The 23,820-nt window shown below is 44.2% G+C and overlaps 1 protein-coding gene across 1 annotated transcript in view; it reads right to left on the bottom strand.

Moving 5' to 3' along the window:
- The window catches only part of bod1l1 (biorientation of chromosomes in cell division 1-like 1), a 45,736-nt gene extending 31,666 nt beyond the window's left edge, over positions 1–14,070 (bottom strand). The window contains exons 1-5 of the mRNA XM_078401248.1: positions 13,796–14,070; positions 6,736–6,860; positions 6,402–6,589; positions 1,675–2,172; positions 396–557 (exon numbers count right to left, since the gene is read on the bottom strand). Of these exons, the coding sequence (XP_078257374.1) occupies positions 396–557; positions 1,675–2,172; positions 6,402–6,589; positions 6,736–6,860; positions 13,796–13,912 (1,090 nt within the window). The 5' untranslated portion in view covers positions 13,913–14,070. The remainder of the gene's footprint in view (positions 1–395; positions 558–1,674; positions 2,173–6,401; positions 6,590–6,735; positions 6,861–13,795) is intronic.
- Between the last annotated feature and the right edge of the window lie 9,750 nt (positions 14,071–23,820).

The raw sequence follows: 23,820 nt of genomic DNA, 5'->3' as shown, positions 1-23,820 counted from the left end.
GGCGGATTCAATGTACTGTAAAGTACACTAAAGACATCTTTTGTTTACAGTTTAAATTTATGCAAAAACGTACAAGGTCAGTTAACCAACACTGCAATAATTGGCACTTTAGAGGGAATGTTCAGGTCAACATCAGGCAAGGGAGCAGTCATGGCGACCTTTGATTAAAAAAAATACCTGCACCAGTGAGTTCAGCATGTGTGCTGTATAATTTTAATTAACTCCTTCAACTCAAGTGATATTAAAATGTTATGGGAGCAAAGTAAAAGAGTAACGTTAGAATTTTCATTCAGCAGAATCTCAATTAAAACTGGAACTTCTCTCTAAACTTAGAGAATTAAATACTTTTTCAATGTATTCATGAAGAAATTTAAGATTAAAATTTTGCTTTGTACCTTCTGAACTTTGTTCTTGGACTTCATCAGAGCTGTCAGAATCTGGAACTTCACCCTCCTCTTCTTCATCTTCCTCATCAAAAGAGGAAAGATCACTGGTGTGGACGGAACTGACAGTAATGTCACTCAGGCCTTCAAAATCAGAATCTTCCAGGAAATATTCTGAAGATTAATAGAAGGGAATATACTCAGATGGAAATCATTATTGTAATAACCTCGTGCATTTTGTTCTAAAAAATGTGAACATTAATTTGCTTTCACCCTCTAGCCAAAGAATTGTGCCCATATAGTCTGCCAGCTTTCCAGTACACTGTACTGTTCTGCACAGTGCCTGCGAATAATAACCTTGTTGTCCACTTACCCAAGTCTAAATAATTTACAGACAGACAAGAAATTTACCAATAACAGCTGGTCTATATCACCTTTACAACTTATGTGGAAAAACAGTCATGTCCAGCCTGTTTTCTGCCCTTTAAGTAAATTCTTTTTCAAGCTGTTATCATGTTTCCTTTAATACTGTTAACACTTTAATTTGTAATCAACGAGTAACAAATTGAAAAGATTTAAATACTTGATTAAATGTATCACAAGTTGCTTGTCAGAAATCCACAATGCTTGCCCCTAGTTAATCTGTTAACAGCCTCTTGTCGGGCACATCAAAAGCTATTAAAAAAGCTGTTAAGCACCCCGATTACATTTATTCTTTCCAAAATCTCCACGTTCAACCACAGTTTTTAACACATTCAAAATAAACCTTAAAAGTAATTATTGCAGATTTGCCAAGAGTGACATCATGTCGAACAGCAGCTCTGCTACAGGTATGACAGTTCTGCTACAACACGAGAGCTGTGCTTCTGAGAAATCTCAAATTATTGAAAATTGCACTTAAAATAATTGTGGTAATGAGGTTGGGGGTTAGGGGGTACAGGGTTTGATACACTAATTCTTTTTCCTGCAGGATTTAAAAATACGTAATTTTAGTAGCTGCAAGTTTAGTTTTGTTACTGCAAACTAAAAAGACCAAAAACTAATTACATTGTTTAACAGAGCTTCATTGCACATGGGTCAACAGAAGTGATTGCTTATCAATGGTCACCTGCAGTGACACTGACAGACTGTTTTCTAAGGAAACAATAGTTTCAGATTACTGTGGGAAGGTTACAAGGAAACCTTTTTCCCTAGATCTTTTATTTTCACAAGGCAGCTATTTTTCTGCCTATCAATTTGCAAAGTAACTTAAATGGTTCTTCACCCTGATCTACAAAGCATTTTTCTGTACCTTTCTTTAAATTTTCCTTGGCTGTCTGTTTAACAGTTAAAGTCGCAGAGATGTGTCTCACAGATTCAGAGTTTTTTCTTCTTCCCCTTCTCTCAATCTTTGAAAGCCCAATTTGTTCATTTCTTATTGTATCTTTGTCTCTCTTATCATTTTTATCGTTCACATCTTCTGTACTTTCCACAATAGTCTCAGCCTTTTCATGCTTATCTTCACATGTCTTCAAAGACGTTAAAGCATTAATTGATCCATCATCCACTTTGGCTTCCAATGTAGATTTTTCAGCTTCTTCAGTGACATGATCTTTCTCCGTTCCAAGATCAAAACTTTGAGACTTGATTTCTGTCGTGGAGATCTTCTTAGAATTCTTTTCACAATTTTTACTCGATGAATTTTCAACTGTAGACCTAGCAGCACTAGCTTCCTGATTAAGAGAGGTTATTGTATCCAGAATAGAAAGTGCATCATCAGCTTTGCTTGTATTAGGACAACTGGAAGGGCCTGCAAATTAAAACATAGTACAATGTAAAAATATAAAACTTCTATTCCTCATAAATCATTACATAGCATAAATGCAGCTACCCAAAATGTATAATTTAGACTTGGGATCATACACAAACTTGATAAGTACAGGGGCAGCCATTCATTACTATCAACAGTTTCAGAACATTCATCCAAAGTTGGGCAAAATTAAAAATAAAATTGGAAAAGAGCTGAGTGTTTGCCTTAGACCAGTTCCCAGAATATCATGACATATGTTCCATAGATTGTGCTGTGCCTCTAGCATAAAGTCAGAAATGGATATATTTGTTGATGATTTCATTATTTTATTCTGTTCTTACATGTTCTATGAAATCACTCATTTATTTTTTCACTGATCCATACACAAAGGGTTAAACGATTGTCTTATGTGCTTCCACAATTTGTAACTTTTCATGCAATGGAGCAGGTCTGTATGGAAACATTCAGCTTTGTGGCTATTAAATGACATGTAGTAATTATGTCATTCAGCTGCCAGGCAGTAACAATCTCTGACAAAGGGACCAATATTTAACTAAAATGATTTGGTGAGTTTTAAAACTGCAGAGGAATTACTCAGACAAGAAGTATGTGGAAACAAGCTAAAATGCTGTGATCAGCTGAAATTGCAATGTTGTGCATGACAACAGAAACAGATCCAAGGTGTGACAAAAAGATGAGTTGCCCAATTGTTAAGTAAAACCACACAGAAAGACAAGTCTGATCCAGACAAGAACTGTTGCCAGAAAGGATTAACAGTATAAGTGCAGAGGAGCATGTCCGAGCATATCCTAACACGAGGGGCTTTGTTTCAAGGGTGCTGGTGATGTAAAAGGTGCGGGACCACCCCCCCCCCCCCCAGTATAAATAAGCACAGCTTTGGATCGGACGTTTGTGTGGGACCACGAGGGACAGTGAGTATATAATTCATACTCAGGTTCCTCTCCCACACCCGCATGCGTGAATAAAAAGGCATTGTTTCATTCTTAAGGTGTCTAATGTGGTTTGTTGTCTGAAAGCGCGGATCAAACTTTAACATTGGTATTTAACAGCATTGCCACTGAATCTTCAGCAATATCTCAGCAGTGCTATGCCAAAGCAACACTATGCTAAAGCTCAACTGGACAGGTAATTACTGACTCCAAGAATAGGTCAGAGAGTAGTGTTTTGTAGTGTAAGATTCATCCCTACTCATCAATGTTTTCACTCTCACAAGCTACGAGGTATCTGATGGAATACACTTCACTTGCCATTCTAAAAAAAACTAAACTAGCCTAACATCAAGGTCAAAGCACTATGCTTGATCAACACCATATTCATCTTAAATATACAGTTGTACAATATAGGTTTACTGTGATAGAATAGTCAAGGCGAATGTGGGTCCCTTGAAGACAGAAGCAGGGGAATTTATTGTGGGGAACAAGGAAATGGCAGACGAGTTGAACCGGTACTTTGGATCTGTCTTCATTAAGGAAGATACAAACAATCTCCCAGATGTTCTAGTGGCCAGGGATCCTAGTGTGACGGAGGAACTGAAGGAAATCCACATTAGGCAGGAAATGGTGTTGGGTAGACTGATGGGACTGAAGGCTGATAAATCCCCAGGGCCTGATGGTGTGCATCCCAGGGTACTTAAGGAGGTGGCTCTAGAAATTGTGGACACATTGGTGATCATTTTCCAATCTTCTATAGATTCAGGATCAGTTCCTGTGGATTGGAGGGTAGCTAATGTTATCCTACTTTTTAAGAAAGGCGGGAGAGAGAAAACGGGAAATTATAGACCAGTTAGTCTGACATCAGTGGTGGGGAAGATGCTGGAGTCAATTATAAAAGACGAAATTGCGGAGCATTTGGATAACAGTAACAGGATCGTTCTGAGTCAGCATGGATTTACGAAGGGGAAATCATGCTTGACTAATCTTCTGGAATTATTTGAGGATGTAACTAGGAAACTAAGAATAGGAAGGCAGATTATTATCTGAATGGTGTCAAGTTAGGAAAAGGGGACATACAATGAGATCTGGGTGTCCTAGTGCATCAGTCACTGAAAGGAAGCATGCAGGTTCAGCAGGCAGTGAAGAAAGCCAATGGAATGTTGGCCTTCATAACAAGAGGAGTTGAGTATAGGAGCAAAGAGGTCCTTCTGCAGTTGTACAGGGCCCTAGTGAGACCGCACCTGGAGTACTGTGTGCAGTTTTGGTCTCCAAATTTGAGGAAGGATATTCTTGCTATTGAGGACGTGCAGCGTAGGTTTACTAGGTTAATTCCCAGAATGGCAGGACTGTCGTATGTTGAAAGACTGGACCGACTAGGCTTGTATACACTGGAATTTAGAAGGATGAGAGGGGATCTTATCGAACGGTATAAGATTATTAAGGGGTTGGACACGTTAGAGGCAGGAAACATGTTCCCAATGTTGGGGGAGTCCATAACCAGGGGCCACAGTTTAAGAATAAGGGGTAGGCCATTTAGAACGGAGATGAGGAAAAAAAATTTCAGTCTAAAAGTTGTAACTCTGTGGAATTCTCTGCCTCAGAAGGCAGTGGATGCCAATTCTCTGAATGCATTCAACAGAGAGCTAGATAGAGCTCTTAAGGATAGCGGAGTCAGGGGGTATGGGGAGAAGGCAGGAACGGGGTACTGATTGAGAATGATCAGCCATGATCACATTGAATGGCGGTGCTGGCTCGAAGGGCCGAATGGCCTACTCCTGCACCTATAGTCTATTGTCTAAATCTGTGGAGTTCTCTGCCTCAGAAGGCAGTGGAGGCCAATTCTCTGAATGCATTCAAGAGAGAGCTAGATAGAGCTCTTAAGGATAGCAGAGCCAGGGGGTATGGGGAGAAGGCAAGAATGGGGTACTGATTGAGAATGATCAGCCATGATCACATTGAATGGTGGTGCTGGTTCGAAGGGCCAAATGGCCTACTCCTGCACCTGTTGTCTATTAAAAGGGTACTGCTACTATTTGTCAAAGCCTCATTGGCAGAACCTTGCAACTCTGGTGCCTCTACTAATGTCAATGACAAATCAGCAATTACATCAAAATATCACCAGTTCCAAACTTCTCAAGTGAAATACCATCAAGATAAAATCCACCTTGTGTTTGATTTACCAACAAAATCAACGTCCCAAAAATGAGTAACCAAGTTCACTCACAGACAATTTCTACAATTAACGAAACTCTTGCTGCTGGAAGTTGCTGTTCATTTCCCTCTTTAATAACTGTGTGCTGATAGGCTCACTTATTTTTATTTAAAAGTGGGCTGGTCTTTATTATTTTAGCTTTTGGAATTTTTCTTCCTTATTTGGTAGAGTTGACATTAAATGCATGTGCATACCCGTTCAGAAATTATATCTCAATATTACGTGGGTGTTGGGGGACAACTTTAGTCACTGAATTGTACAGCATAGAAACAGGTCATTTAGCCCACAACATCTATGCTGACCAGCATGCCTATCCATATTAATCCCACTTGCTTTTTATTAATTTCATATCACTCTATGCCATGCTCATTCAAGTACCTGCCAAGATTTTTCTTAAAAGGTTGCTACTGCCTTTAATATATGTGCTGCTAGTGAAATTAACATTTACCTTATGTTGATTTAAAAAAAATATTGCACAGTACACACACGGCTTCAATAGATGGGGCGTAATGTTTCCACACAAAGGGTGGTGGGTGTACGGAACAAGCTGCCAGAGGAGGTAATTAAGGCTGGGACTATCCCAACATTTAAGAAACAGTTAGACAGGTACATGGATAGGATACGTTTGGAAGGATATAGACCAAACGCAGACAAGTGGGACTAGTGTAGCTGGGACATGTTGGCAAGTTGCGCTGAAGAGGCTGTTTCCACACTGTTTCATTCTATGACTGTATGAGATCATCCCACATACCCCTTACACAATCTCCATTACTCTATCCCACAGACCACCAATGTTGGACTGCCAAACCTTTTCCAGAATTTACTGTTCCCTCCTCAGTACTGCATTGTCAGAGGGATTTCACAAAAAATATATTTTATATTTTGCTACGAACATTACTGCCTCAGCGACCCTGGAATTAAAACATCCATCCACATGGCATATCCAAAACTGTGATAAAGCAAGTTTGCCAGAGGGGTTGCATAATATCCTTATCAATCAAACAGATTTTTGAAATATAAATTTAAGATGTTATATGGTTTTCTCTGGTAATTTTGAATGGTACCTGGAGTAGGTGGTTCTTGTTTCTCAGAGTTTTGAGCGCCATTCACAGCAGCAGGCTCTTCTTTCCGATCTACTGTTGCTAAAAACTCATGAACAGCTTTCTCGACCTGAGGTCGGAATATGTGATTAATTTTTGGATCCACAACTTGAGAAATAATTCTGTCAACGCCTACCTCCAGCATACCCGACCTGCAATTACATTAAAGAAAAATATCCAATACAACTTGTAATATAAATATAATTAAAATGTGTTTATTATTTGACTGCACAAATGTATATTTTATACTTCAATTTGTTTGATACAGCAAACATATCAAAAGAAAATACAAACTTACTGTAGCACCATCTGTCTAAGACTATTTCTTAATTGATTCTTGTTCAGATGAGGGCTCCACGTATGACTTGCAAGATGGTTGGACACAAAATTATCCACTCGTTGTCTTAAGTTCTGGTAAGCAGGCTAAAAATAAAGAAAACCAATTTACAATTTTGTTTAAAAAGACACAAAGTGCTAGAGTAATTCAGCAGATTAGACAGTATCTCTGGAGAACATGGATAGGCTGGGTCGCTTCTTCAGGCTGATTGTAGTAGAGGGGAGAAAGCTGGAAGAGAGGTGGGGGTGGGACAAAGCTTGGCAAATGATGAATGCCTGTTCCTTGCGTTTATTTTGCTTTGTCTACATGAAGACTTTAAATATTTTTAAGACAAATGTTGAATGACCTGATACTTATTTAACATTAATTGCTGTAATCTACATTTAGATCAGTACAGGCATCGAGATAGCTACCATTCACTACTTTTAAACCACAATGAAAATTGTAACTATAGCCTGATTTTTAATCATATTAAAATATATTAAAAGTCAGGGTAAAAGAAGGGTCTCGACCCGAAACATCACCCATTCCTTCTCTCCTGAGATGCTGCCTGACCCACTGAGTTACTCCAGAACTGTGTGATATCTTCAATATTAAAAGTAAGGTTTCCTGACTTAGCATTTTCAAATTTTGATGAGACATTTTCAACAAAAAGAAATCACCTTGGAGAAAAACACAGGAACGGTAAAAGATGCTGCTCTGGAACGCCCAGGAACAAACATTTTATTGAGAAAGGATGAAAATCTTTTGACCTCAAAAGTAAAGTAAGAAGGAACGATTGCAAATGGAACGAAGGAACGATTGTCAATGTTAACAGACCACATTCTATACATGAGCTGTGCAGGTTCGACACCCAACATACCAGCTGCTAAACAGAATGACTTTAGTAAACATTTATTGCCGAATGGGTAGACAATGAGAAATAATTTATATTCAGAGGCAACAATAGCCATACTTCAGGAAATAGAAAAAAATACAAATTGCAATTTGTGATGATACCAGCACAAAATATTTGCATCTTTTGATGTTAAGATCAGAGTTGTGATTTATTTTGTCGCATTAAGTCAAGGAAAAATGTGCTAAATTATTCAACTGTAATGATAACATGTGCGTTGGTGGCGCGAGCCACAGGGTGTTGCATATGTCTAGTGCCCTGGTATAAATCCAGATGCCGCTGGCTAGCAAATTTTGTGAAAAAGGGAGCCGAATACGTAAGCCTCCTTCTGCCAGTACATAACCTCTGCATCATCAAGACTCTTGAAGTGCCTCCTCATGGCAAAACTTGGTAACTGGGGTCATCTTCAGTCCCAGGCTAAACTGCGCGGGGATCCCGGAGGAACTCTAGCCCCCAGAGATGCGAGGCCCAACGTGTAGGCCCAACTATGGGTTAAATAGCACCTCGCTGCCTTGTGGGCAAGGCTCAGGAGAGCCAAAGGCACTGGAGCGCCTAGAGGCGGTCGGCTGATCCCTCGTGCGTCTGCCTTCCGGCAACTCCTGCAACTGAGTAGGCCCCAGATGTAGCAGCCACGCCGTTCCTCTGGAATCAGCCTATTAGATCGAGAGGGGAATGCAGATGCTGGGCAAGTTTGTATTCCCATTTACCTGCTCAGGTTCAATGGCCAAATCAAATGGACAGGACACTGAAAAATCCCCCTCTCCATGCAGGACAACGCCAAGCCGCACCGTCATCTCCCGCAGATGCCAGAAACTCAAGGAATGATAACATATATAATGAATAATTATTGGGTTATTTAAGTACTAATTTAAATCCATCTTAGTAAATTTCAACTGACCAATTTGTCTAAAAACAGCTTTGGGTAAATAAAGAAATTACAAGTTATTACAAGAAATTACAATACTGTCATGAGTGTGTTTCTGGGTGGACTTCCACACCTGTAAGAAATGCAGTTAATGAAATGCTTTGGAACAGAGCTGATTATCAAAAGCTCAAATTAAATATAAAATAAAAAATCCATTCTGAACATCCGATTGTTCAGAAATCCTGAGGATTCAGGTACTGTTCCTCCTGTTCCCTATTAGGTCATTGCAAGCCCCATTTGCTATGCTCAGTTTAAGCTCAATTGCTTAATTGAAAAATGATACCAAGTGCAAACACCTTAACAATTAAAAGTATGTGGATATTAATTGGAGTAATATTCAACAGAACAGAAAATGTATTGATCACACAACAAAGCCCCAAAGATGCCAGATTATAGGTTTTACAAAACAAGACCAGGCTGAAGATTTCTGATGAATTGAATCTATGTATATAAACTGGAGAAAAGTAGTTGAATGGGGAAAATATGACTGTCCTTCAATTGAGAAAGGGAACAAAGGAGAGGCAGCAAAGGAGGTTTAATAGACATGGCTTCTGCTTTAAAGAGAGGGAGGAAGCCCATGGAAGGATAAGAAGAAAACTGACCAGATTTTCAGGGAGCAGTAATCTCTCAATTGCTAATGTTAGACAATGGAAAGATTGGAGTGAATTCTAAAATTGGATTTGGAGGAAGGACATTTCAAAAGGGTGTATTGCTGACTAGGTGAGCGATACCTCAAAACATCTAGAAAAGAGCCTGGAAAGGATGAACAAGAAAACTGCTGAGATCTAAGGTTAGGAAGACATTCCACAGAGGGTGGTGTGTCAAAGGTAGAGCTAAAATGGAAAGCAGATCATTGGCAGAATCAAACTGTTGAAGAGATTAGGAAATCAAACATGCAGCTGTAAGGGCGATGTGAGAAAGAGGAGTTCCAAACTGAAGCAGGAAGGAGCTGTATCATTGGGACAGGCTGTAAGGGAAATCAGTCTAGGTTACCATGGCTGTAAATCTGACTTAAAACTATTATGAAGTATACAATAAATAAAGCAGGAATCAGTGCTGGTACCCTAGCTACCAGATATGCATTAATGTGTTGAAAGAATTAATCACAATGTCTTTATATTTGTAGACAACAGAGCTGGGTGAACATGAGCCTGAGGATACAGAGAAGTTCCAGTTGATACGTGTAGGAGGGAACTGCAGATGCTGGTTTAAGCCGAATTGGGGGTAGATATATGGTGTTATCTGTTTTAGTAGCAATAACAGGATCATAGAAAATAGGAGAGACCAACTATGTAAAATTGAGCCATAAAGTGATTTTATTTGCCCATTTCCAAATACATGAGAAAGATTTTGTTATGAGGAGAGATGAACGAGAGGATATTTCTGGAGTATGAATATGAGATTAGCTGAATAACCCCATTCTGTATTATAAACTATGTAATTACTAGTCTGCTGACCAACTGCAGTCATACTTCAGCTTTTCTTGCCATGTCAGTATAACTGCCTGTCGTGTAAGGGTTAAACTGACAATTTCAGATAAAATGTGAAATGGAGTTATCAGCGAAATTAGCAGCCATATATTCCAGGGTCTACGAAAACAAGTTTATCTCCTTGCACCTGCATTCAGTGCATGGGAAAGACTGCGTTGGCGAACAAAACACAGCAATGTTTGAGTAATGTTACCAAACAATATCTGGATGAGCTGAGCAAAACAATAAAAGTTTGGTAGACCATCCGCGCCCCCGCTAGCGCAGCAGCTCAGAAATGTTGCAGACAAGGGGCCTTATGATTGATTTGGGGAGGGGGCAGTGGCAGTCTACTCTGACAAGAAATGCCATCAAGATTGGTGTTGGGCGCCCTTTCAGTGAGAGAACCTCAGCCTTGGACCGTGTCGTGAACGGTATCAGGTGATCTTGAACCACAACAGCCTGCAACCACAACAGCCTGACTACGGGCGAGGACAGCGGGAGAAGGGAAAGACATTGTGGCCTTCCATCACAGTGAGGAGAGAGAGGACTGGAGGAGACTCACTGTGATGGATGTTTCTTTGATGGATGTTTCTTTTTTGTGTGTTTTTGGGGTTGGGTGGTTTGAGTGCCTGTTTGATGCTTTTATTGTTGGACTGTGTTTTTGGGGGTTTTGGGGTGTGTGATTTGAATGCCTATTTAATGCTTCTATTGTTGGACTGTGTTTTGGGGGGTTTTTGGGGTTGGGTAATTTGGGTGCCTGTTTAGTGCTTTTATTGTTGGACTGTGGGTGATTGAATTAATATTTTGTTCAAGATGGCCGCGCCCTTGTGTTTGGCTGCCTGCCACTGTATGTTTCTTTTTTTTCCTAGTCAGATGTGCAGCACTTTGGTCAACGTGGGTTGTTTTTAAATGTGCTATACAAATAAATTGACTTGACTTGACTTGACCCTGCGGCGTGGTCTGCTGTGTACTCGGAGTTTGCGAGTGCTTTGGGGGATACACGAGTGTATGTGCCATATTTAGTAGTGTAATAAATTGAGTGAATCAAAACTGTTATCTGAATCCAGTGATTTTAGTGTCATCTGTAAACTTACATGTGCCTTGCACATTCGCAACCAAATTGTTGATATACATGACAAATAATGGACCCAGCACCAACCTGAGGCATATCACTAGTCACAAGCCTCCTCTCTGGCCTCTTCACCTTTTGCTTCCGACCAACAAGCTAATTATGTATCAATTGTTCTTGGATCACAAGTGAAGAGTGTTTTATCATTATATGTCCCAAGATGGAACAATGAAAATGAAAGATTAGATCTACCACCCTGCCCACAATGACCTTCTCCCTCACTACTTCAAAATAAAATCAATCAAATTCTTGACACATGATCTCCTGCATACAGCTCCATGCTGATTAACCTTAATCAATCCCATCTTTCCAAAATGTAGACACAAAATGCTGCAGTAACTCTAAGAATCAGGCAGCATCTCTGGAAAAAAGGTATAGGTGATGTTTCGTGTTGAGACTATTCCTCAAACGCATGTGTATATTATCCCTCAGAATACCCAGCAGTGACTTACCTACATTGATGTTTTAGGCTCACTGGTCTATAATTAACAGGCTTTGTTTTACACCCCTTCTTAGAACAAAGCAAACATTAGCCACCCTCCAGTACTCCAGCACTTCACCTTGATTAATGATGATGCATATATGTCAGCGAGGACCCCTGTAATTTCTTCTCCAGCTTCTCAGTATTCAGGAATATACATAATCAGGCCCCCAGAGATTCATTTACCTACCTTTTCAACTCCAAGGTGTTCAGTATCTCCTCTACTGTGATGAAGACTATCCCAAGAGATCCCCTTTAATTTTCCCAAGTTCCCTGTCATTTGTGTTTCTCAGTTTGATCTGAATAGATGTTCACAAACAATGTCTGGGTGAACTGAGCACCTTTTCTCTCTTCACTGATGTTGCCAGACCTACTGCGTGCATATCCCCATGCTCCATATATTCCCAGCGTCTGCAGATTTTGTTTGCTTTTCACTTTACTTCCCAACATATCAAGCAATGTGTGGGATTGCTGGCAGACATTTTTGACCAGCTAGTTACACCTCTTATTAAGTGGTTGCACGGCAGGCGAGGTCACGGCCTCTGACCCGCGCTGTTGCCACGCAACGCCGTCTGGAGGGCACGCCGTGTACTGCAGACACGCGCTCACTAGTGCAGGGGTTCCCAACCTTCTTCGTCCCGTTTACCCCTGGCAACTTTTCAAAAGTTAGTTTACCACCACCCTGTTTTGTTCAGTAATTTGCGTTTACACTTCTTCAATAATAAAGCAACCGGCAAAGTGGAAATTTTAAAATAGTGTTTTTAACAATTTTATTTTAAGTTCAAATAACAATAGGGCTTTCAGTGCAGCAGGCCCGGCTGGTCTTCCTCCATCAGCGCGTCTCCGGCTCCCTCCCGGCGCTCCGAGTGTTCCGACACCTCTCCCCGTTTCCGCGCTCCTCACTCCTCCAGGCTCGGCACCCCTGCTCCGCGCCTCGCTTCTTGCGGCTCTTTGGCCTCCCGCCGCTCCTGCTGGCCCTCCAGCCCTTCTCCCCGCTCGCCGTCTCTGTCAGCCGGGGTCCGCTTCCACTTGGCCGCCGCTCAATACTTTGAGGCTGGGGCTGCCGAGCAGAGCCGTGGCCTGGTCCTCCGCCTATCCCACCGAGCAGAGCCGTGGCCTGGTCCTCCGCCTCTGGTCCCAGCGCAGCTCTCGCTGCTGCTTGGCCTCCGTTGCCGATTGGCCTCTCCCCGGTCCTCTTCCTCTTCGGGCTCGACACTCCGCTCTTCACTGCCTCCTCCAAGGCTGTCCAGCACAGCTCCCTGGGCACTTCGCCCTCGGGCCCCGGCGGGTCGCCGACATCCAGCGCTAGCTGCTTCTGCCCCTGCAGACCCTTCAGGCCCCTCGGCTCGGGTTCTTGCTGCTGCTCCTCCCCCAGCTCGCTCAACCCCCTCCTTTCCTCCTCCCCTCGGTCGGTGGCCCTCTGCTTCTCGGCCATCCTCTCCTGCCTGCCCGGCCACGTTTCCCCTTCTCCCGCCAGCTGGCCCGACGTCTTCCCAGCTGCTTCTAGCCCTTCTCCTGGTTCCTCTTCCTCCACCGGATCCTCCAGCACCTTCCTCATTTTTTACTGCACAAAAATTGGCAGCTTTTTAAAGGTAAGAATGCCCGTGTTGGATGTGTTGGTAGTGTATGCTGGAAGCTGCCATGTCCTCCAGATGGCTTGAGCGACTCACGCACTTTGACCTCACGACCTTAGGTGCAATCATCTAATTCAAGGCAAGGGAATCTTTGTTCTCTCGAACCTGCTCACGGCTGATCATTGACTTAACTCCATTCAGGTACCCAACACTCTTTTCAATGAACCCACCGGGACACTTGCCTCTCTCCCCCACCCCCACCCCACCCCCACCCCACCCCACAAGTGGCCATGCTCCCATCTCGTCCACACCCCCCGAGGTGTCGGGGCTTCTACCTTCACCTCCCTCCCGCCCCCTACCCAGAGGTGCCAGGGCTTACGCCCCGCCCCCCCCCCCCCCCGGGTGGTGCCACGCCTCCAGCCCCGGGGCAGTCTCGCAGAGCCGGGGCGCCGATGACCGCAGAGCAGCGTCGCTTCCAGCACCCCTCGCCCGCCCGCCCGCCCGCCCGCGGCAGCCCACCCCGGCCCGCGCAGTCCTCGTCCACTCGCCTTGGTGTCCACGTCGGCCAAGCAGTCGCGGCGGAACTGGTCGAAGAGGCCCTGGTTCTTCAGGTGGTTGACGATCATCGAGACTAGTTTGGGGTCTCCGGGAGCCAGGGCGGCCATGGCGCCGGACCAGGCCGGGCCGGGCCAGTGGCGGCGGGTCCGGGCCGCAAGCGGCGGCGGTTGGTGCGCGTGCGGCGGGTCGGGGCCGCTCACCCCGCGACCGAGGGCGGCGCGCGCTCGGCTGCAAACCCCTTGCCGGGCGCCATGGAACGCCTGACGTCGCTTCCAGCGCTCGACTTCCGGTCACGTGCTCTCTCCTGAGCCCGCCCCTGCTTGGCCCTGGTCCCGCCCCCCGCCTGACCTGGCCACGCCCCCGGCTGGCCCCTCCCCTCCCCTGCCCTTGCAGAAGAGAAGGACAGGCGCAGAGTGCTCGAGTAGCTCAGCGGGTTGGGCGGCATCACTGGAGAGATGATTCGGGTCGAGACCCCGCTTCACATTGAGAGTCAGGGAAAGGGAAACGAGAGATTGCGCAGAAACATTGAACAAACGAATGAAAGATTTGGAAACAAAAGTACAATCTCGTTGTACCCCTGGGTACAATGACAATAAAGATATATTGTATTGTAACGATTATCAAGGAAAGTTGGAGCCCACAAATAGTCCATTGCTGGCTGTGAGGAAGTTGATAAAAAGTCATGCAGTCAGTGAAACCCAGCAGGATGACAGTGAAACTAGTGCGATCACTAGGGTGGGGAAGGGATAAAGAGAGAAAGATCAGGGTTGCAAGGTTACGATGTTAGATCATATTTTATACCACTGGTTGACAGCGGCTCAAGAGAAACATGAGGTGCTGTTCCTCCAGTTTGCATCTGTCATAAGTCATAGGTGATACAATACAATACAATACATCTTTATTGTCATTGTACAGGGGTACAACGAGATTGGGAATGCGCCTCCCATGCGATGCAATAATTTAATTAGCTAGTCAGTATTAATTATTAATTTAAACAACCCAACAAAACAAATTGTAACAGTTTTAAAACAGAAGGAGTAGATTTAGGCAATTCGGCCCATCAAGTCTACTGGGCCGTTCAATCATGGCTGATCTTTCTCTCCCTCAACCCCATTCGGGTTTGGCCTCATTCTGACAGTGGAGGTGGCCCACGACAGAAAGGTCAGTATCAGAAAGGGAGTTAAAGTGTTTGCAACAAGATTGTGTAAGCCAAGGCTGATAGCAGATGCTAGTTTGCAAAGAAAGAGCTGGAGTAACTCAGCTCCACAAAGTGCTGGAGTAACTCAGTAACTCAGAGACAGCATCTCTGGAGAACATGGATAGGAGACATTTTGGTTTGGGGCTCTGATCCCAGATCTATCTGAACGTCACCTTTCCATGTTCTCCCGTGGTGCTGCTTGACCCGTTGAACTATCAATAGTCAATTTATTTGTCACATACACATAAATGTGCAGTGAAATGAAAGATTACCCGCAGTTCAACAATAAGACCAATAAAAATAAGCAATAAAAATATGCAATAACACATACAATCATAAACCAACACCAAACAAAAGAAAAATCTATCACAGTGAGTCTCCTCCAGTCACCTCCTCACTGTGATGGAAGGCCAGAATGTCTTTTTCTCTTTCCCTGCTGTCTTCTCCCGCGGTCAGGCTGTTGGAGTTGCCACATCGGGGCGGTCGGGGCTCCCGACATTGAAGCGCCGCGCCGGATGGTGAAAGGTCCGCGGTGGGCCGACCCAAGCCCCGCGATTCGGGGCGGGCGAAGACGCTGTCGCTGCTGGAGCTGCCGATGTCGGCCCCCATCCAGGGGCCTGCGGGCTTCCGACGTCCACGCGGCCCGCGCCGAAGCCACCGGAGACGAGTCGCAGCCGCTCCCGCAGCATCCGAAGGCAGCCAGCGCCGCAGGTGGTGAGTCCGGGCCGCGGGCTCTGTGAACCAGAGCCCGGGTGGTCCCAGCTGGAGGCCGCCAGCTCCAGGTGCATGGCCGATGGTAGGCCGCAGCGGGAACGGAGACACGGCCCAGAAACAAGGTCGGGTCTCCGTTCGGGAGAGACAATTTTACAGTTCCCACCCCCCCCCCACATAACACACAACCACAAACACTACATCATATTTAAACTACAATTAAGACAAAAACAACAAAAAAACACAAAGACAAACGGACTGCAGGCAAGCCGCAGCTGTGAGGGCAGCACAGGCGCATTCACTGCAGCACATTGTGTCCTTTCCTTTCCCTCTTGCTGGCCGAGACCTGGGGGGGGGGGGGGGGAATGTAAATGACACATAGAACATAGAAACATAGAAAAATATGTACAAGAGTAGGCCATTCAGCCCTTTGAGCCTACAGCCCCAAGAATTTTGCACCGAGGACACTTTCCACAATGTCGTTGAAAGAGACTGCAGATGATGGAGTTCGGAGCAAAAACAAACTGGTGGAGTAACCCAATTGGCCAGGTAGTCAGAGTGTTTTATTTCATATGCCCTGAAATAGAGCAATGGAATACTTATTTAAACAGCACAGCAGATATGGTAAACATGGTATTCTGCAACTATCATAGTAAACAAAAAAGTTAGTACATGTGTATATACACCTATATATATATATATATATATATATTACACTTTTTCCCACATCAGACGTTGCAGACAACACATCATTCTCTGACATTTCCGCCACCTCCAACAGGATCCCAACACTAATCACATCTTCCCATCTCCACCCCTTTCTGCTTTCCACAGAGATCATTCCCTCCACAACTCCTTGGTTCGCTCATCACTTCCCACCCAAACCACCCCCTCTCCAGGGACTTTCCCCATAACCACAGGAGATGCATCACCTGTCTCTATAATTCCTCCCTCGACTTCATCCAGGGGCCCTGACAGTCCTTTCACGCGAGTCAGAGATTTACTTGCACCTCCTCAAACCTCATTTACTTACTCCCAGCGTGGGCGAGATATATAGAAGCCCACGCCTTGGGCTACCTGATCTCTCAGTTGCCATATATTTTAACTCCCCTTCAAATTCCCATACTGACCTTTCTGTCCTGGGCCTCCTCCATTGTCAAAGTGAGGCCACACACAAATAGGAGGAACAGCACCTCAGATTTTGCTTGGGCAGCATACAACCCAGCGGTATTAACGTTGCTTTCTCTCATTTTAAGTAACTCCGGCATTCCCTCTCTTCACCCCCACCCCCACCGTAGTCATCCTACTAGTTCCACTATTTGCATCCTTGTGTCCCTTTGTTATCACATCTTACCCAGCCAACAATGGGCCATTGTGGGCTCCACCATTCCTTGGTCACCTGTTGATCTGTTGCTAGCCCTGATAAAGAGGAAACTTCAGTCCGGATGAAGATTCTCCATCTGAAATGTCAACTATCCATTTCCCCCCCCCACAGATGCTGCCTGACATGCTGTGCTCCTCCAGCAGTTTCTTTTTAATCTTCCAAACTGTTTTGTGTTAGTACTAATACATTAAATGAATTGAAATAGAATGTACTTAGCAGATCTAAGCAAATTCCATGAGACACTGTGGACCAGGAGCAAATTTCACTTAAAGCTGTAACCACATAGCCCAGTTTTTCACTGCTGTCACCGTCAAGTCAGGCACCAATTTTAGTTCATTGAAGACTAGTGTACAAAGCAACTAACAGAACTGGATGCAAACTAAGCAATGGAATTATGTTGCCATTGTTAATGCATCAAATGAAACTTCTTCAGTCTTGAATTTTGATAGAAATGGAAGCAAATGAAAAGAAGCAGTTCCATTAACCAGTAAGCCCACCTTACTCACCATTGTCCAATGTCCATTGTCCATTGTTTAACACAAGTTTCATTCAAATTGGTCTTATATTTTTAAAGTTAGACACATTTTGAAGTTTTTAAATTACCTTATTAAACCGGTTGCTTGCCATCTTCAGCGTGTGACGTCACAATGGGACCCGCCCGAGTGATGGCCAATGAGGGGGGGGTGGGCAGGGAGTCGCGGCCAATGAGGGGGGAAAGCTAACTTTAACAAATGCGCTTCTCCCCCCCCCCTCCCGGGAGGACCAGCGGGAGGACCGGCGCCCGTCCCGACATGCCTCGCGCCTGATCTTCCTCCCGTGGTGCAGAGCGGCGACAGAGGCGGCGGCAGAGGGTCCATCAAGATGGCCGTCGCTGCCGTTTCCCGCTGCTCGCCGCCGATTAGCACTGCACGCACGGGGCACAGGTAAGTTTGCCGCCAACAGGTCCACGGATCGGTAGGGTTGCTGGGCCCGGCACAGCCCCAGGGGACACGCCCCTCCCACCACCGGCTCCAGCCCATGGGGGATGCTCCCCACCCGCCAACGGGTGCACAGATTAGTAGGGTTGCTGGGCCTGACACGGCCTCGGGGGACACTCCCTGCCCGGCACCACGTCCCGCCCACGGCCCCGGGGGACGCTCCCAGCCCACCAATGGGTGCACGGATAGGTAGGGTTGCTGGAAGGAGAGCTTTCCACCCAACGGAAGGAGAGCTTTCCACCCAACGGTTCCAGTTCCAAACCTCTCCTGCATTGGTCCAGAATCCTCTCCTCCCCCCTCTCTCCCCACTCACCCACTCCATCCCCCTCAACCCCCCTTATCCCCCCCTCCTCACCTCCCCCCTAATCCCCCCTGAACCCCCCTTATCACCTCCCTCCCTCAGCCACGACCGCCCACAGCAGAGATTTGCACCCAACGGGTGCACATCGATCTAGTGTATTATAAAATACACAATCTTCATTTGCGGACCCGTTAAGCTGCTGCAAATAAAATGTAATTGTTCTATGTCAGTTCATATACAATTAAACATTCTTGACTCTCTTGGCTCTTGCACTAAAGGCAAACAACACCCTGTTTGTAGATACTGTACAAGGAACTGCAGATGTTGGTTTACAAAAAAAAGACTGAGTGCTGAAGTAACTGAGCAGCTCAAATGTCACCTCTGGAGAATATGGATAGACAGCATTTTGGATCGGGACCATTCTTCACACTGCTTGTACTGGGTGGGGTGGGGGGGGGGGGGTGGGGGGGATGGGAGAGAGGTGGGGTGGGAATAACCTAGTAAGTGATAGGGGAATATGAGCGAGGGGGCTTTTGATTGGCAGATGGTTGGACAAAGGTCAGAGATGAAAAGACAAAAAGTGAGATAAGGAGGGAAGAGATGTGAAATGTAAAGCCAGCAGAAGGAAAATAGGAATAAGGGGATGGAGGGAATGGGAAAGGGAGAAATGCGTGTGCATCCAGGTAGGGCACAGGGAACAGAGGGGGGAAAGAGTGGTGCAGGTTAGTTAGCTAAAATTGGAGAATTCAATGTTCATACCATTGGTTTGTAAGCTACCCAGGCGGAATATGAGATGCTGTTCTTCCAGTTTGCATGTGACTTCACTCTGGCAATGGAGGAGTCCATTGGGGAGATGAAATGGTTAACAACTGGGAGATCCAGTCGGCCTAGGTGGACCGAGCGCATGTGTTCGGTGAAACGGTTGACTAGTCTACGCTTGGTCTCACTGATGTTTGCTGTATGTACAGACAAATTATTATCCAGTGATCCATGCACAAGTATATCCGGGATCCTTGGAAAACCAATACTTTTCAATTTCTCAATTTCAAAAAAGCAGTTCACCACCACATTTTCTGACCAGTTAGCGCTGGATAATACAGTGCATTCAGAAAGTATTCAGACCCCTTTACTTTTTCCACATTTTGCTACGTTACAGCCTTATTTTAAAAACGGATTAAATTCTTTTAAAAAAAATCATCAATCTACACACAATACCTCATAATAAAAAAGCGAAAACAGGTGTTTAGAAATGTTTGCAAAGTAATTTATAAAGAAATAGCTGAAATATCACATTTACGTAAGTATTCAGACCCTTTACTCAGTACTTTGTTGAGGCACCTTTGGCAGCGATTTCAGCCTCAAATCTTCTTGGGTATGACGCTACAAGCTTGGCACACATGTATTTGGGTAATTTCTCCTATTCTTCTCTGCAGATCCTCTCAAGCTCTGTCAGGTTGGATGGGGAGCATCAATGCACAGCTATTTTCAGGTCCCTCCAGAGATGTTCGATTGGAGTCAGGGCTGTGGCTGGGCCACTCAAGGACATTCACTTGTCACGAAGCCACTCCTGCGTTGTGTTGGCTGTGTGCTTAGGGTCGTTGTCCTGTTGGAAGGTGAACCTCCGCCCCGGCCTGAGGTCTAGAACGCTCTGGAACAGGTTTTTATCATGGATCTCTCTGTACTTTGCTCCGTTCATCTTTCCCTCGATCTTAACTAGTCTCCCAGTACCTGCCGCTGTACAACATCCCCACAGCATGATGCTGCTACCACCATGCTTCACCGTAGGTATGGTATTGGCCAGGTGATGAGCGGTGCCACTTGGCATTCAAGCCAAAGAGTTCAATCTTGGTTTCATCAGACCAGAGAATCATGTTTCTCATGGTCTGAGAGTCCTTTAGGTGCCTTTTGGCAAACTCCAAGCAGGCTGTCATATGCCTTTTACTGAGGAGTGGCTTTCGTATGGCCACTCTACCATAAAGGCCTGATTGATGGAGTGCTGCAGATATGGTTGTCCTTCTGGAAGGTTCTCTCATCTTCACAGAGGAACTCTGGAGCTCTGTCAGAGTGACCATCAGGTTCTTGGTCACCTCCCTGACCAAGGCCCTTCTCTCCCGATTGCTCAGTTTGGCTGGGCAGTCAGCTCTGTGAAGAGTCCTGGTGGTTCCAAAGTTCTTCCATTTAATAATGACGGAGGCCACTGTGCTCTTCGGGAACTGCAATGCTGCAGAAATTGTTTTATACCCTTCCCCTGATCTGTGTCTCTACACAATCCTGTCTCAGAGGTCTATGGACTATTCCTTCATCTTCAAGGCTTGGTTTTGGCTCTGACATGCACTGTCATCGGTGGGACCTTATATAGACAGGAGTATGCCTTTCCAAATTATGTCCAATCAATTTAATTTACCACTGCTGGACTCCAATCAAGTTGTAGAAACATCTCAAGGATAATCAATGGAAACAGGATGAACATCAGTTCAATTTTGAGTGTCATAGCAAAGGGTCTGAATACTTATGTAAATGTATATTTCAGTTATTTCTTTTTAATTACATGCAAACATTTCTAAACACCTGATTTCGCTTTTTTATTATGGGGTATTGTGTGTAGATTGATGATTAAAAAAAAGAATTTAATCCATTTTAAAATAAGGCTGTATTGTAGCAAAATGTAGAAAAAGTGAAGGGGTCTGAATACTTTCTGACTGCACTGTAAGCGAGTTCGGTATCTCGACTGAGAACACACAGGTCATAGGTCGCAAGGGCTCAACATTCTCACCGGCTGATCTGCGTGTATACAGACCTGCGTTTCATCCGTATTTTCCAGTTTTGCTTTATAGAGGAAACAAAATACTACTTAAAAAAATAGACATAAAATGCTAGAGTAACAGGCAGCATCTCTGGAGAGAAGGAATGGCTGTCATTTCAGGTCGAGACCCTAGAGGAAGGGTCGATCGTGAAACTATCATGATCATTGTTCTCTCGTATACGTTTCATTAGGGCCTCTCGCAGTGTAATCAGTGTTGTACACATTCACAATCAGTGACATCAAACTTATTTCCAGAAATCCTAATATTGTGAATAAAATGACTATGAACACATGTCAAGATATTTTTTCATTCTTTTCATTCTATATTTGTGTAATAAAATGTAATGCATACATACCTACACTGATACAGAAGTGTTAGCTTTAGACATGAATAATGTACATTGCTCCCATAGTTTAGTTTTGAATTTAACATATAATTGAGGGGGTCGGTGCAATATAGTGCTCACCCTCACTTTTGTGAAAAATGAGTTACATACATTAAAACAATCCTTACCCACTACTTTACAACCTGTAAAAATTTCATATTTAACTTCAACTGATAATTTGGTCAAATAACACAGGCACCTTCTTGTTTTTTTTTGTGATTTATGGATTTTTCAAACGTGAATATCTCATAACAACACATCTGTGGGTTAGCAGTATATTGCACCAATCCCCTCAATTTTAAATCATTCAAAAATGAACTTCATAAACAAGGATAACACTTTTTATTTCTATCATTCATAGTAAGATTTACGTCATTTTGTGTGCAAGATATACAGGGTTGCACTGTTTCGCATATCAGCTAACCACTGAAAAGATCAGGTCGTGATTTATATCAGCCCTTCACCTTCCCCCCTTGTCTGAAGAAGAGTCCCAACCTGAAACATCACCCATCCTTTTTGGTTTTATTTTGGTTTTATTCTGTATACACGCAGCAGATCAGCCGACGAGAATGTTTAGCCCTTGCAACCTACGACCTGCGCATGCTCAGTCGAGATACCAAACTCGCTTATTGATGCTGAGTTCCACCAATGCCCACGATTCATGTGTGAGATATAAAAGAAGTAAAGTAACAAACCAGCCAGCAGAGGGAAACCTTGGCTTATTTTCTGCACAAGATGTTGTCAGAAGTATTTGTGCTGTTTCTCTGTTGCACATTTTCCTGCCCACTCCCACTCAATTTTATTCCTTAACTGTCCGCTGAGCCCTGAAGGTGAAACAAAGTGATTTTCCAAAGAAGAAGTCAAAGTAGAGATTTGCAGGGAATATTCTTCCACTTCTAAGAAATTCTGGTGGGCTTATTTTATTCTCCATTTTAAAGAAGAAACCTACTTTTGAATTTCTTTCTCGCTACATATAAAAATGACTTAGAACTGAATTTGAATCACAGAAATGCATGGTTCTGATTACAGATGGGGCCTTTGTAACCAGTCAAAGTGTGGTTACTGGGAAAACAGGTTCAATCAGGCATTTTTTGAATTTCACAATACAGTCAAATTAGGCAACACATTGGCAACCCCTTGAGAGAGGTTGGCTGTTAATTGCTCAATTACAGCAATATTTCAAAACATTTTGATGTAAGATCCACTGATTTTCCAAGTTTCTTGAAACTCACCGGGGAATGTGGCTGGTGCCAACTGAGGTTACTGCGGCAATTAGAACTACCAGTTAGTGGAGACACAAGGAACTGCAGATGCTGGAACCTTGAGCAAAAGTGCTGGAGGAATTCAGCAGGTCAGGCAGCATCTGGTTTCGGATTGGGACTAGGGCTTCAATTTGTTCTCTCCATTTTACTGGAAACTTTTGTGGTAGTGACAGACCAAACCATACTTCACTTATGTCATCTATTTAGTAGAGAACCATAAGCAGCCTGGTCCATGTGTTCCTGACTTTTGCACTTACATGTTATAGCCCAAAATTTGGTTGGCACCAGAGGTAAGATGCTGCCACATCTCACCTACAGTTTCACTGCCAGATTTTGTCCATGTGGGAGTACAAATGACCTGATACATTTCTTATGTTATTCCACCAGCTTTATGCCAGCCTTGATTGGCACATGTAGCACCACCCCATTGATTTGAATGGGGTTACATTCTTGGATGGAAAAGGTGAGAGAAGTTGAGCCTTTTAAAAAATGTATTTATATCAACATTTAATGTTTTCAATCCATTCATATTCATTAGGTGTGTTTTTAAATACATTTACTGTTATGATTGTATTATTATTTTTAAAATAGTATTATTTAAATATATTTCCACTGTTATCGGAATTCTTTGGTAAAGTTGGGGAAGCCTTTCACAGCGCAAGAACTTCTGCCATTCCACAGCCTTTTGAGATTCTTCAGCCTGAACTAACGAGATAAAATTAGAACCTTCTAGATTTATTCACAAAATGCTGGAGTAACTCAGCAGGTCAGGCAGCATCTCGGAAGAGAAGGAATGGGTGACGTTTCGGGTCGAGACCCTTCTTCTGACTGATGTCGGGGGTGGGACAAAGGAAGGATATAGGTGGAGACAGGAAGATAGAGGGAGATCTGGGAAGGAGGAGGGGAAGGGAGGGACAGAGGAGCTATCTGAAGTTGGAGAAGTCGACGTTCATACCACCGGGCTGCAAACTGCCCAGGCGAAATATGAGGTGC

Source organism: Rhinoraja longicauda, chromosome 1, assembly GCF_053455715.1.
Source record: "Rhinoraja longicauda isolate Sanriku21f chromosome 1, sRhiLon1.1, whole genome shotgun sequence".
NCBI classification, from domain to species: domain Eukaryota; kingdom Metazoa; phylum Chordata; class Chondrichthyes; order Rajiformes; family Arhynchobatidae; genus Rhinoraja; species Rhinoraja longicauda.
Note: the sequence above shows the minus strand (reverse complement) of the source record. Positions and strands in the feature narration are given on the sequence as shown.